This window comes from Macrobrachium nipponense, chromosome 45 (genome assembly GCF_015104395.2).
Source record: "Macrobrachium nipponense isolate FS-2020 chromosome 45, ASM1510439v2, whole genome shotgun sequence".
NCBI classification, from domain to species: Eukaryota; Metazoa; Arthropoda; class Malacostraca; order Decapoda; family Palaemonidae; genus Macrobrachium; species Macrobrachium nipponense.
Genome location: NC_061105.1, coordinates 19,020,899 through 19,035,613, shown reverse-complemented (window position 1 = coordinate 19,035,613; position 14,715 = coordinate 19,020,899). Strand labels below are relative to the sequence as shown.

General features: G+C 35.6%; 1 protein-coding gene across 1 annotated transcript; it reads left to right on the top strand.

The window, feature by feature from the left end:
- The first annotated feature begins 768 nt into the window (after positions 1-768).
- On the top strand, positions 769-14,240 carry LOC135214435 (ferrochelatase, mitochondrial-like). The gene is given in 10 exon segments (XM_064248724.1): positions 769-898; positions 7,379-7,595; positions 8,003-8,105; positions 8,826-8,944; positions 10,466-10,582; positions 11,016-11,151; positions 11,153-11,179; positions 12,080-12,236; positions 13,340-13,455; positions 13,804-14,240. Coding segments are annotated over 10 exon segments (1,443 nt in total). The 5' UTR covers positions 769-861; the 3' UTR covers positions 14,218-14,240.
- Positions 14,241-14,715: the final 475 nt, after the last annotated feature.

Genomic DNA, 14,715 nt, shown 5'->3' with positions numbered 1-14,715 from the left:
CATATAATTCTGTAATTAACATACGCTTTTTTATTCTTTTTTTATATTAAGTGCTAGCTAGCAGCCTGAACCTAAACGTAGGTACACTGCTGTACCTGGGTTGTAGTATTTGACAAAACCATAAAACAACTTCATTTTTAAACGGAAAATGATAATGCTCTTTGTGGTAAAAATTAAAAAAGAAAATGCAGACAGCTGTACCCAAAAGTTATACAAAACGTACTTGAAAGAAGCGCTGAAATAAAACAACTCTGATTTTAAAGGAAATTGTAATGCTATTTACAAAAAAGGCAAAATGCTGACAGCTGTGAATCCAGAAGGCAGATCTATAATCAAGAGTTCAACAAACCGTACTTGAAAAAAAAGTATTGGCCAATAGCATCTCTGTCCCAGTTATGTATTAATATGAAGATCCGATATATTCACAAATTAACGCTCTATCGGATGGAAGTAAGAACAATGCGACTTGATGATTGGTTACAATGAAAATAGGGAAAAAAGCGTTGTCCTTACAACATCATAGTTTTACTTTATTATTCTTAAAAGATGGACATATAGCAATGCGAAGACTGCAAAACATACTTGAAAGCTCACAAAAGAATATGAATTCGCCATAGCTTCTTCGTGACATGTATATATCATTATCAAGATCATATAATACATTCACAAAGTACATTACTATTTCAATATATTATTCTAAATAGATAGGAATAGAGAAATACGAGGCAAAAGGTATATAATAAGCTCTGTGTACGTCACAGGAATGATTGCGTCATTGCCATTTACCTTTGTTGATGTTCTTCTTCTTCTTCACTCCGGTGCTGATGCTTTACGGTCAAGTTGTGTAACTCGTAACCGAATATGTCATCTCATTTGAGGCCTTTACTGCGGTGTTTTCGTAAGTATTGAACCTAATTTAGACGTGATAGTTATTTCTTAATGTAATTTTGCGTAATTAAAACCTTGTTAGATGGGAAAATGTGTTAGAATTACCTAAGCATAATGTCGAGCCGGTACCTTACCCTGGCTACCGAATTCTCTGAGGTTTTAGAAAACGATTTCAATAGGTAGCCTATTTAATTATATTTGTAGACCTATTTTATGTACTTAGACCCAAACCATTCATGTGGAATCCTTGGGTGCCCTGCCGTGCAAATAAAGAACAAACAGTAGTAAGCTATCCTACAGAATCTACAGCCCTTATTAGCCCTACCTACTAGGTAGGTACCTACCAGGTAGGGTTAACAACCGACTGGACTGACCAACCCACTGACTACCGTGTTTGTGGCCACCCTCCAAAAAAGTACTTTAACCAGGGTTGCCAAGTTGGCAACTTTGGTGCCAAAATCATGAAAGTTGGCAACTTTCTGAGGTGGTTGGCAACAGAATTTTGTGGTTGGCAACTAGGTACTACCGAAATTGGCAACTTGTTGGCAACTTTCGGTTATCAACAATATATTGTTGCTTTTCTGAACGATTGTTGCAAAATTTCTACTGCAAAGTCCACAATTATGCTTTGCCGCTTACCATCACAGCCAGAATAGTTTGAAATTAATTTCTTTGCCAATACAAAGGTCAAACCTCCACTCTGACCTGAGTAATCAAGAATTAAGAACGACGTTTTTGCCGCCACAGCCACGTTTGTTGTGTTGTGTTGGAGAGTTGCTGTGATATTTTGCTTGATTTCATAGAGTTATAAGTGATATTAGTACGATTTATTGTTGTGTCTGTGTGTATAGTATCTCCTTTCTCGATAACACGATCATAAAAATTTACGTAGACCGATAAGGGAGTATGCCTTTTTGTCGGTTTACGCATCTTATGACGTTTGAATTATAGGCCTATCTTATATTCAACTGTTTTATTTTGGTTCTTGTGTTTATTCTTGTTTTTGTTGCTGCTGTTATAGTGCTTGTAGTGTCTTCCAAAATTTTTCATATGGTATCCTAACATTGCAGAATAAACATAGGCCTATTCATAAAATATTGGCGCAAAGAATTATCCGCCTACTCTTAACTGAAATTTAGTAATGCTTCAATCAAAAGTAATCGAGATCTTTATGAATATTGTCTGCGCTAGAATATTCTCCTAACAACAAAGAGAGAAAGAGAGAGAGAGAGAGAGAGAGAGAGAGAGAGAGAGAGAGAGACTGACTCAATAAGAATGCCCCAAAACCAAATGAATCATGGGCTACTCGCAGTCGCAGACTGGTTTGGATCATCTCATACATAACTTTCAGCTGTCATACATTTTTCTATTCTAATCTTATGATGCCTTCCTACCATAGCCTTCATTCTCATAGAAACACTACAGCAGCCTTATATTTACTCGTCACAGCAATATAATTTATCCCTTTAGTAAATATATTTTCAGTATAGTTCATTGAAAGCAGTTTGATAGTTGGTGTAAGGCTGAGACAGTCCTAAGATTGGCCATCCACGCATATGTGTGTATGTAATCTTCTTTATAAGTGTACATTCCACTGTATACTTATACATTATATATCGTGGAGTTGAAAGTTTCAACTTGAAACTACTATATTAATAACAAGATATACTACCCTATTTCCAACAGATACGGTTAGAAAACCATTTGCAATAAGAAATTGACGTGTAGGCCCATGCCCTGTCATTGTCTCAAAATATAAGAATTTTATGTATAGGTCTATGCCTTGACATTGTCTCAAAATATAAGAATTTTATGTGTAGGTCTATGCCTTGACATTGCCTCAAAATATAAGAATTTGATGTGTAGGCCTATCCCGTCATTGCCTCAAAATATATGAATTGGCGTGTAGGGTTATGCCCTATCATTGCTCAAAATATGTGAATTTCACGTGTAGGCTTATGCCCTGTCATTTTCTCAAAATATAAGAATTTGATGTGTAGGCTTATGCCCTGTCATTGCCTCAAAATATAAGAATTTGACGTGTAGGCCTAAGCCCTGTCATTGCCTCAAAATATAAGAATTTGATGTGTAGGCCTATGCCCTGTCATTGCCTCAAAATATAAGAATTTGACGTGTAGGCCTAAGCCCTGTCATTGACACAAAAGGTATTTCAACAAAATCCATAGACTCCCACTACTGTTTATTTATCTCATCCTCGCTGGTAGCTAATAGATAGATAGGTAAACTTAATGTGATAACACATTTGAATTTTGGCAGGAATAATGGAAAATCAGCTGTTGTTACTTATTGGGGCTTGGGGCGTGAAGGGGGGGGGACACTTGCCCCCCCCCCCCCAAATGACACCCCTTACTGAGATAATAAATGCAAATCGAAAACTACTATTTGTATCAGTACAAAATTTCAACACAACGATTTATGATACCTTGTGAAATTCAAGTTTCTCTCATTTTATGGCAAATGCACAGGTAACTAGAGAAAATGCATTAAGGAAGGATGTTTTTGGCTAAATTAATCAAGGGTTATTAGTGGAAAAGGGAGGTTGGCAACTTTTGGCAACTTTTCTAGCAATCATTGGCAACTTTTAGCCTTGAAAATCTGGCAACCCTGACTTTAACACGTCCTGACACCGGAAATGGTCATCAGTCATGAGTTGTTGGTGGTGAGAGGAACAGCTCGAGACCTCTACTCTCCTTTCGAAGTAAGTATTTTCTCCAAGGTTAGAAATTAAGGCCATATTTTAAGATTAAACAGAGGGTAATGAAAAGTGTGACCAAATGCAATGCACACTACCCCCATGACGCTTTCGAAATTTTTACTTGCAACTAAAAACGTTTTGAAGATTGATGCCATCTCGATGTTTGCGGAGTTGCTTGTGTCAACACACTTCCCATTTCCTGTGCTAAATCCACACACCACTTGTACCCATAGACGCTGGGGCACTTTCATCACAACAATCGTAAACGCTGACTTCCAACCACTACTTATCCAAGGGAACTATGATTTTTAGTAGAAGATAAGAAGAAGCGTGCTCTAGATAATTTTTAGAATAAATAGTAGTTATACGGCAGTATAGGGTCATGAATACCATAAATATTTTTACATAATCATGATTATTAATTTGAAAATATCGTTGTTGAAAAAGTAACTAGATTCCTGACTCAAATATCAACAGTTTTGCTTGTGAACGGTACCCCCGGCATTCTTCGCGCTCTTCAATAGTTTATCAGTGTTGCCAATTGGTATGTGTTTACCCTCCAAACTGGGTATAAGACTTACACAAAACCGGGGAAATAAGTGAAATTAGCGTATCTATTTGTAGTATATATACATATTACAGCAATTTTATCATTACTGCATTACTATGACAATTATAATTCATGGAAACAGTTTGTAAATGCATTGGCCTATGTGTGAAGCTCCACTAGATTGGCAATGATGAGTCATTTTGCCGTTGTCTGCTCGTAAGGACTTCAGAAATATCTGTAATTTTTCGGGGTTAATTTGTTTTAAAAAAAGGGATAATAGACATGAATAAAATAAACATTTTGAAGTAACAAAGTAAAGTTAAACTAAATAATGAGTAAAGTAAACAATTAAGGGAATAAAGCTTTGCACCTCATAAACCGTGTACTTGTGTGCTCTGTTTGTGGAGTGAGCGCTTACGAACCGGGAACCGCAGTGTGGTTCAAGTGCAATTTGGAGTGAATTAAGACCAAAATGTGTATAATTACAATCAAATAAGCACTGTGGAGTTTCAGTTGTGATGGCAGAGGATAAAACCACCAATTACAAGGTAAAAATGAATTTCAGTTCAAACCATGAGCCCAGGAATAAGAAGTTTCATACTTTCACTACCTAATATAGGCAACAAAATGTTGTTTTATTGTTCTGATTACAACTGCAATCATGAGTAAGATCAATAAACGTTACATATATACACTAACATTGCTCAAATAAGTACTGGGAAGGCTGGGAAAGTTGGTGGATTGTCGGTGGTTACGAACGGCAAGTCACGCGGTTGCCACCATATTGGATTTCAAAACTGCCTTAAAAACATATTTTACGAAGAGCTCACATGCTTATTTTAGTTCATATGGCGCTTTCATATATCACACTATGTTGATGAAACTTCAATCTTTTGAATGGTATGCTTAAAGATGTAACTGTATTCTTGTTTCACCAATTAAATATTGAGTGAATAAGGCCGAGCCACGCGATGATGATGGATCGACTGCGGTTGTTTACCCTATATCTTAGGTATAGATAAGGCTAACAGACAACCATCTGCTCTCATGTATTTAACCCGGAGGTTAAATTAAGGGCCTGGCAGCATAGTTCACATTGTTTGTATCATGAATTTTCATTCCTTGTAGGGGTTTAGCTATTTAGCTAGTACCTTCGGTACACCTCACATGTTGTACTGTATGCATTACTTAAGGTTGTCAGCAGTGTCCCTTTGACCCCCAACTGGGACCCTTTTCATTCCTTTTGCTGTACCTCTGCTCATATTCTCCTTCTTCCATCTTACTTCCCTCAACCCTCTCCCAGCTATTGATTCATAGTGCAACTACAAAAGCCTTTCCTCCTTACTATACACCTTTCAAACCTTTCTACTCTCAGTTTCCCTTTCAGTGCTGTATAACCTCATCATAGGTTTAGGCTTACGTTATTTATTCCATTCCATATCGTGAATCTTCATTAGGCTACTAGGCAATGTCAGGCTTTTCCTTAATGGAGTTATATTTTAGATGAATTCTTGCCACTGCCTTGTCAGTTTTCTTCCGTAATACCCAAATGGGTCTAGACTTCTAGCAGAATTTGCCTAGTAGTCTATCTGTGAATTTCTAGGACTTCTTCTTAGTCTATGTTGTGTGACTTCTATATAGGTATAGCCTACTACTATAAGTCTAGGCCTATAATGTACTAATTTTTGGAGTGAGTTTTTGTTAACCCTTCTCATCACCAGTCTAAACCATCTTAGGCTACATTCCAGCAGTTGGGCACAACATCTCTCATCAATGTCATTAATAGTGTTAGCCTTATGACTTTCTAACTGCACTTCAGTCATAATTCCTATATATTAAATTATTTCCTCACTTCCAGCATGAAACATGATCAAGACTTCATAGCCTACACCAACATAAAAACACCATACAAACAAACAAACCACCTTGTTAATTCAGGCTTTAGAGCTTCTAATGGAAACTCTGCTTTTATGCTGCTATTCTAAAAATCTTAGTAATTTGCACCATTATGTATTGGGAAAAAAACTCACAAAACACAAGATCAGTTGGCAGAAAATTACTTCATTTGTAATGTTGCCTGTGGAGTGAAATCCACTTGTAAATAAGATAGTGAAAGGGCACTGTTAACCCGTTTTAATGTTTGAGAATAATTTTATATTTTTGTGGTAAATATTTGGGTGTTTTATTAATAGATATATTATTTTAATAGATATTTACATATAATTTTACCAAAATGAACAATATTGGTGCTATACGATCACCATCCATCATATTCATGATGAAAGGGTGTTTGCAAATCAATTTTTCTGGTGGCTTTGTGGCAGAAAGAAAAGCCAGGAGAACAGTAGAATCACCACCATCCAACAGTAATTTGCAACAGCAGTTAAAGTGAAATACGTACACACAAAGTACAAGCAAATTTTCTGGAGAAATGCAAAAATGATTCATGTGGAAGATGTCGTTACCAGTAAATACTATTTAGTATGAGTGGCAATTTCATTTCTTGTCAAAAGCCTGAAGTACTTAGTTATCAGCCTGTATTTGGTGTGGTTTTTGTATTTTTCACCATTATTGATGATGTAGATATTTTTGTGTTCTTCATTACCCATACCTTAATAATAGCGTAGGGAAACCATAGTCAGAAACAAATTTTTGGGTTGGGAAAACAAATATGAGTGATAGGCAAAATCAGATGTAGTGAAATGTACTCAGAATGCACGAGGGGCAATGGGAGATGTACATTCTTGATGCCTGTTATCACTAGAGGAAAGAAATTTACCAATAGAAGAGTTTAGAATGACACTTGAAAGGTAAATTTTTTAACCTAACCTAACCTAAGATTCAGTGTCCTAACTATTCAGGGGGGGTTCTTCTCCCTGCACCTCTATGTCAGTGCCCATGGTATTTTTACACCTGGTGATTTGCAAAACTAATCATTTAAACCTATTTGGACCTCCCAACTTTCCTAAACCCTCCTAGGATCCTGTTTCTGGACTAATTCATCCTTGCCTAACCCAACTTCACCTGGGATGCTGTGATGTAACAAGATCTTTCTGTTTCTTCATATATAATCTTACTCTTTTTGTATTTCAAAACCTTACTTAATCTTTCATAGTTTAGAGAATGTAGCCTATGATTCAAGGAAATATTTCAAGTTCTAAAGTCTCGGGTAAGAACTTTAATGAATGAAACAACAGCATCTACATTTCTTATCTGTTTTCCAGAAAATGTATCGCAGCAAAGAATGGTCCGCCTTACCACATCTGCAAAGGATTCTGGTGCTGAAGCTCTGCAGGTATCAGAGGATAGAAAAGAAAATATTTCTCCCAAAACTGGCATTCTCATGCTCAACATGGGCGGACCCCAAACATTAGATGAAGTTCACGACTTCCTTTTGCGACTCTTCAAAGATCGAGATATTATACAGCTTCCTTTCCAAGAGTAAGTCTTTTACAAAAACAAGTGATTGTCTTTATGACAGTATTGATTCTCTTGGTTGGCAAATTACAAATCCTTCTATTTCCACATAAATTAGGTTGTAACGCTTTGTTTAGAAATTACTTTATGTCAAGTCATCTACACTCAGTACCATTGCTGACTTGGGATGACTGATTAACTTAGTGTCAAAGGAATGACGTAGAGATTGTATATGGGTTTTGCATCCAATTATTTTTTCTTCAGAGACTAATTGAGGTCATATGCTAAAAATGTAACTTTTACCTTGCCTTTTCATGGAATGTGTTATTGTACTGAAAGTAAAGTAGAGAAAACTTTAAGTTCAGTCTTTAGAATTATGAAAATTGGTTTATGTGTTTTATTTATTGTAAAATTTCTTTTATTTTATTCAGCTACATGGGGCCCTGGATTGCCAAAAGGAGAACACCAAGCATCCAGCAAAAATATGATGAGATAGGTGGAGGATCACCAATTTTTAAATGGACAGATCTGCAGGTAGACAATGAGGCACTTAATAGATTTTGGTATATTCATGTCAATGAAAGTATATTACTTGATATATTAATTCATGGATATGCAATTTATGTAGTGGGTCTACTGGTTGTTAATAGACGCTGTAATTTATTTAACTCATGAATTCACTTTTACAGCCTCTCATCAAAATTTCAGATAATAGTCTTAAGTTCATAGTATGATAGATGTGTAGAGTTGGAAGGTCTGTGGGTATGCTCCCTCCAGAATTTTGTTGAGTCATCTCCATAATTTGACCTTGTTTTGTATTTTGTAAATAAAATCTGAACTTCATGTCTACTGTCCATTTCATATTATGATAATATGTATGAAGGATTTAAGATACGAATGCAAGTGGAGGTTCATCCACAATTCACCAGTTAAAAATATAAAAGGTGCCTTGCCTTTTGTATTGTTTTCTTTGGAGCACCCAATGTAAACGAAATGTGTAGATGATGAAAGAAAATACTGCATACGTACTGTACATAATAATAAAAATCTATAAACAGTTGTTTATAGGTAGGAGATTAAAACATATGGGAACTGGTGCTGGGTTTTTGTCTTGTATTTCAGAGTAGAATCACATGCGACTGTATTTTTTCTCTGCAGGAAAAGCAGATTGATATTAAGAGAATTTTATTAATCTCATAACGTAACAGCAAACTAGCTTTCATTTTTGCTTCAAAATTTTGCTTTCTTTCTTAGGGACGGTTGATGTGTGAACGTCTCGACGAGATTTGTCCAGAGTCAGCCCCCCACAAACACTACGTTGGTTTCCGTTATGCCAAGCCATTAACTGAAGATACACTACAAAGAATGGAAGAGTGAGTGAACCTCAGTTTTTTTTTTTTATTAAGCGAAAGTGTAGTTATGATGGAAACTTTCAATTTCTTATTGACACCTTCAGGAATATGTCATGTTATTAAGATAATTCCAGTGTACTGTATACATTTTGATAAAAATGAGGCTTGAAGTTGAAAGTGTAGATTGTAAATTAGCCATTGTCACTTGTATCTTTGTTTTGATTCTGTTTATAGTTTGGGGTTTAGCCTTATTCTGAGTTTAAAGTTGAAAGTGTAGATTGTAGATCAGTGATTTCTCTTTTATCCTTTTTTTTTTATTAATATTTATATAGTTTAGGGTGTAACATTATTCTAAAGATTGCTAAGAAATTCTCAGGGTTGTGATTAAATTGTTGTAAATTGAAAATCCACAGTTATATCTATAGATTATATTATTTGTAAAAGATAAAAACAAAGACTTTCGAACACCTGAAATGTGTTTCTCCTCACAGTTTATGTTAAAAAAAAATGTAACATAAACTCTGAGGAGGAACATCATTCAAGTAGTATAGTACTTGACAGTCATTGTTTTTATGTTCTATAAATAATACAATTTATAGGGAAGCCCCGTATTCGCGGACTCATGTAGTATTCGCTGATTTCTCTCGGGAACATCTACTCCCACTATTTGCGGAAAATTCGCCTATTCGCGGTATTTTTCTATGAGAAATATCCACATATTAATTGTTTTTTTTTATAAATTTTATCATAAATTGCACTTTTTATGGTAAACCTATTAAAAAAGCCAGGTATAAACATTTTTAGTGGGTTTTTCTTGAGTTTTACGTAACAAAATAGGCAGTTTAAGTGTTTTTATGGGGGTTTCAACTATCAGCGGGTTTCAGCTATTTGGGGAGGGGGTCTGGTACTTATCCCCTGCAGATATGGGGGAACACTGTACAGGCAGTCCCCGGGTTACGACGGGTTCGGCTTACGACGTTCTGAGGTTACAACGCCTTTCAATTATATTTATCAGAAATTATTTCCAGGTTTAAGACGCCTACAATTCTGATCTGGCAGAAGAAATATGACACCAAAAATGCAAAGTAATAAATGTTTATTTTTATGAAAAATGCAATAAGAATGCAGTTTACGTAGTTTTTAATGCACCCAAAGCATTAAAAGTAAGGTTTTCTTAGGATTTTTGACGGTGTTCCGGCTTACGATGATTTTCGGCTTACAACGCATCTCAAGAACGGAACCCCTGTTGTAACCTGGGGACTGCCTGTATTGATATAACGGTGGATTTTTAATTTAATCCTTGAGATCATTTTAACTTTATCAAGATGGGAATCTCAAACACTTCATTGGCTTCTGAATGTCTGGTACCACTTTCAGGTCTGCTTCAGGTACATGACTGTAATAGATAACTGATCAGCACTGATAATTTGTACCAGACTATGCACCCGTTTTAAGGCAGCTCTGGTGACTTTACAAGATAATTGTGATTTCTTGCTGTATATGTTTCTGAGCTAACTGACTTAATGATTACCACATTTATAGGGACGGTGTTGAGAACTGCATTGCTTTTACACAATATCCTCAGTATAGCTGCAGCACAACTGGATCCAGCATGAATGCCATCCACAAGTTCTATGCTGACAGGTGATTCCCAAATAAGTTTTTTAATGAAAGTATAGTAGATAGTTTTAGCTGGTTTTGAGGTAGTTTAAGCCATTGTTAAATGTATAAACTTTAAGTTAGTGAGTGAGCTTTTGCTTTTTCAAATGGAAAGTCAGTGATTCGTTAATCCTGTGTAACAACGTTATGATTACTATTATTTCCTTGGAATTAGAAAACTATCACAGTAAATGATTCTTATTGAGTTTATTCACATTGATGCTAGATCTTACTTCCCAAGTAATGTCTTCGGAATATCATTCTGTTTATACAGTTACCAGCAATTTTCCATTGTTCGGTACTGTTTGAATTGACTAATTGCTCATATAAATTACAGTTCCTTCTATATGTAGATATTAGTATTTGGGAAATGATAGATTTTGCTTTAAACAGTCATGCTTCCCCATCGTAAATTTTATGTTTCTCTTCAGAGCTGAGGAACCAAGATGAAATGGAGTGTCATAGACCGTTGGTGCACAAATCAATTTTTAGTTAAGTGTTTTGCGGAAAATATACAAAAGGAGTTGGACCAGTTCCCTGAGGAGAAACGGAAGGATGTTTTTGTGCTTTTTTTCAGCACATTCGCTGCCTTTAAAGGTACTGGACTAACTTTTATCATGTTCATGTGTGCTCAATACACTTTTATTTTTTGGACTGACCCATCCAATTAAGCAACCATCATAAGTGCTAAGAAGTTTGTTTAGCATAAAAACTTTACTGTACATAACTATTTTGACTTAAGTTTAGATGCTTGAACCTTTAAGCATAAAATTTGTCTTTATTTTAGTATATTTTAGCTAAAATTTATATACAGTGTGTGATCAGGTGTTCTTTTCTCAAATTCCTGCATAAAAATCCTAATAGCCCGTAAAGAATAATCATGTTCTCTTAAATACGAGACATGAAGACCCTTCTTGGAAAGTTGTTTTAAAGAATTCTAGCATGACACTAGACAATCCTCTACAGCAACAACAATTAAATTCTTAAGCTATCTAGGAGACATGAGCCTTTAAAGCTATGAATTTTGTCTTGCTCTAAAGAATTATGTATTGTTATGCTAGAATTCTAAGAATTTATATTGCTGTAAAGAATTATGTATTGTTATGCTAGAATTCTTCATAAAACCACACAAGACGGGTCTTCTTTGTCTTCTCTATCCAGCCCCCATAGTTGGATAGTAATGTCAGTTTATCTCATGTGGTGCACTGTAGGCATTACTTACAGTCCTTTGCAGTGTCCTTTCATCCCTTAGCTGCAACCCCTTTCATTCCTTTCACTGTACTAACTTTGTTCTCAATCTCTCTCTTCCATCTTGCTATCCACCCTCTCCTAACAATTGGTTCATAGTGCAACTGCGAAGTTTCCCTTCTGTTACGCCTTTCAAACCTTTATACTGTCAACTTCAGTTTCAGTGCTGAATGACCTCATAGGTCCCAGTGCTTAGCCTTTGGCCTCAATTCTACATTCTATAACTATCCAGTGTTGTGCTTTTAACAGCAAGTAGGTCGCGGGGACCCTTATTCTGCTGAAGTAGGAGCTACGGTGCAGTTGGTAATGCAAGAATTAGGATTCAGCAATCCATATCGTTTAGTGTGGCAGAGCAAAGTCGGACCACTTCCCTGGCTCTCTCCAGCAACGGATGATTGCATTAAAGGTAAGTTGAAGTCTTTTATTGTTATTCTCTATAGGGGGTTAGTGCCTTCAGTGCACTGTATGCAGTACTTAAGGTTTATGCAGAGTCCCCTTGGCCCCTAGCTGCGACTCCTTTCATCCTTTATGAACCTCTGTTCATTATTCTTTCTTCCCACCTTCTAATAATTGTGCTTTAGTGCAACTGCTTTGATGTTTTCAGCCTGTTACACCTTTTACTCTCAATTTTCCTTTCAGCACTGAATGATTTCATAGGTCATATCAGTTGGCCTTTGGCCTAAATTCTATTCTATTCTTCTTCTATTAATATTATTATACTTCTACTATTATTATCAGTATAGTGAATAAAAAAAGTGTGGCGTAACATCGGGGGGGGACCTTTGGGAAAAATTGCAACTGTCTCAAGGAACTCCTAACTGCCACAGCAGGGGAATGACCTCAGAGCTACTTCTGGTGCACTTTTCATTTTAAAAGTTCCTCATCAACATGTCAGTTTTCTTCTTTTCAGTCACTTTTTAGCTCCTTAATCTCAGTGCATTTTTTTGTCATGTTACTATCCTCCGCGTCGACTTTGAAGCATAATAAAAATTAAGAATCAAGATGAATTAAGGTTATTTTGGTGATAATCTTATGGACTAACATTTCCATAAATTAATATTAAACATACTGCCATTCTCGCAGTCTTATATTCCTTGCATAATTCAAGTAAGAACAGTCGTGACTACAGAAGAAATTTGAAAATAAATGTCATTAGTTTGAGTTTGACTTACTGTCAGATAGATGCAAAGGGGTGATAGATTTGGTCTTAATTAGGTTTATTGTATAATTTGGTGGAGTCAGATAATTTTCTGTCCTTCATGATAAAGGTATTTTATGTTTTTTTTATTATTCACAAGTCTTTTGTAATTCAAGGGGTGTGATATCCTAATTCAAATATTTTACTGCATTTACCAAATCTTTTACATCTCAGTAAATATTAAGAAAGAGTGAGGAATATCACTGTAATTGTCAATGTAATTATCTAATGGGTATGATTCTAATGGTCATTTTTTAGTATAGTATTCATCTTCATATTTCATATGTGATGTCAAATTTTTTCGCTTGCAGGTCTCGTAGAACGAGGAAGAAAAAACATTATTTTGGTGCCCATAGCATTCACGAGCGACCACATCGAAACACTTCATGAACTCGACATTGAATATGCCGAGGAAGTTGGAGAAAAGGTGGGCATTAAAAAATCATCATTTGAGTAGAACTCATGGAGTCAAGGGTAATTCTCTTTGAATCCCCCTGTCTGCAGCTTACCAGATCTGGGAATAAACTGAGACCCTTTCTTGAGTGATTCTTGATATATTGCTAAAGATACTCTGAAAATCTTGAGGCTTTATGATGAGGACTGTACTCATAATTTCAAGGATGTATGCATTAGAAACATAGATATGAGAAATTTTCATCAATACTAAAGTACTGTATTTTGTAATTGGAAAGCGGATCCATTAATAATTGTGCATTTATGATTTTAATTTTACATCAACAAATAGAATATTTAGGTTTATAATTCCTTTTTCCAGGTTGGAGCAGAATGCATTCGCCGTTGTGCATCACCCAATGACCATCCACTCTTCATTGATGCGTTAGTTGACGTCGTAAGCCAGCACCTCAGAAAGGGCCATCGTTGCTCAGAACAGTTCCTTCATAATTGCCCTCTCTGTATCAACCCATCCTGTTATGCCTCCAAGAAGTGGTTCAGATATGCAACAAAAAATTCTAATAACTTCCATTCAGTCGGAAGGCAGTTGACGAACAAAATAAGGTTCAAGACTTGGAAAATAAAAAAAAAACATTTAGTTCCACAGATGGGGATAGGGAAGGGTGCACATTTGCTTGCAGTCGTTTATAAGGTTTCTTTTATAACCTTGGTTAAATCACAATCAGCAACATTACAACTCGCAGAATATTCTGAAGAATCATGTCTATGTATCTAGGGTTAGATTGTGTCTTGAGATAAAGAAAAATGACTGTTGAGAAACAAAATATATGAATATATGTCCTACATTCTTCTAGTATAAACGAGTTAGATGGAAATTTTTTGTAAATTCCTACGCTATGTTAAAATATGGGAATGCATTATGTATATATTTGTTGTTACTTGATGGATATCCAAATTTTTAGATATGAGAAATAACCCGTAAAATCCAAGGTGCTAATTAAGATTACTGTTGCTAGTGTTCTGCAATTTTTAATTCGCAATATTCATGTCAGACTTTTACACTTGTGATGAGATCATTTTACTTTCATTGCTCAGAAATATTATGGTGAATATATATGTTCGAAAATGAGTTAAAGATAGTAGGGAATGTTTTTTAGAGAATGAAGTACTAAACAGCAAAAGAGGTTCGTCCAAGATGCATTGGAATGTACAAAGTTGTCTTCCCCAATTCTTCCTTTTTCCTGTTAGCCCACAAAGTTTGAAGGACCAGAAA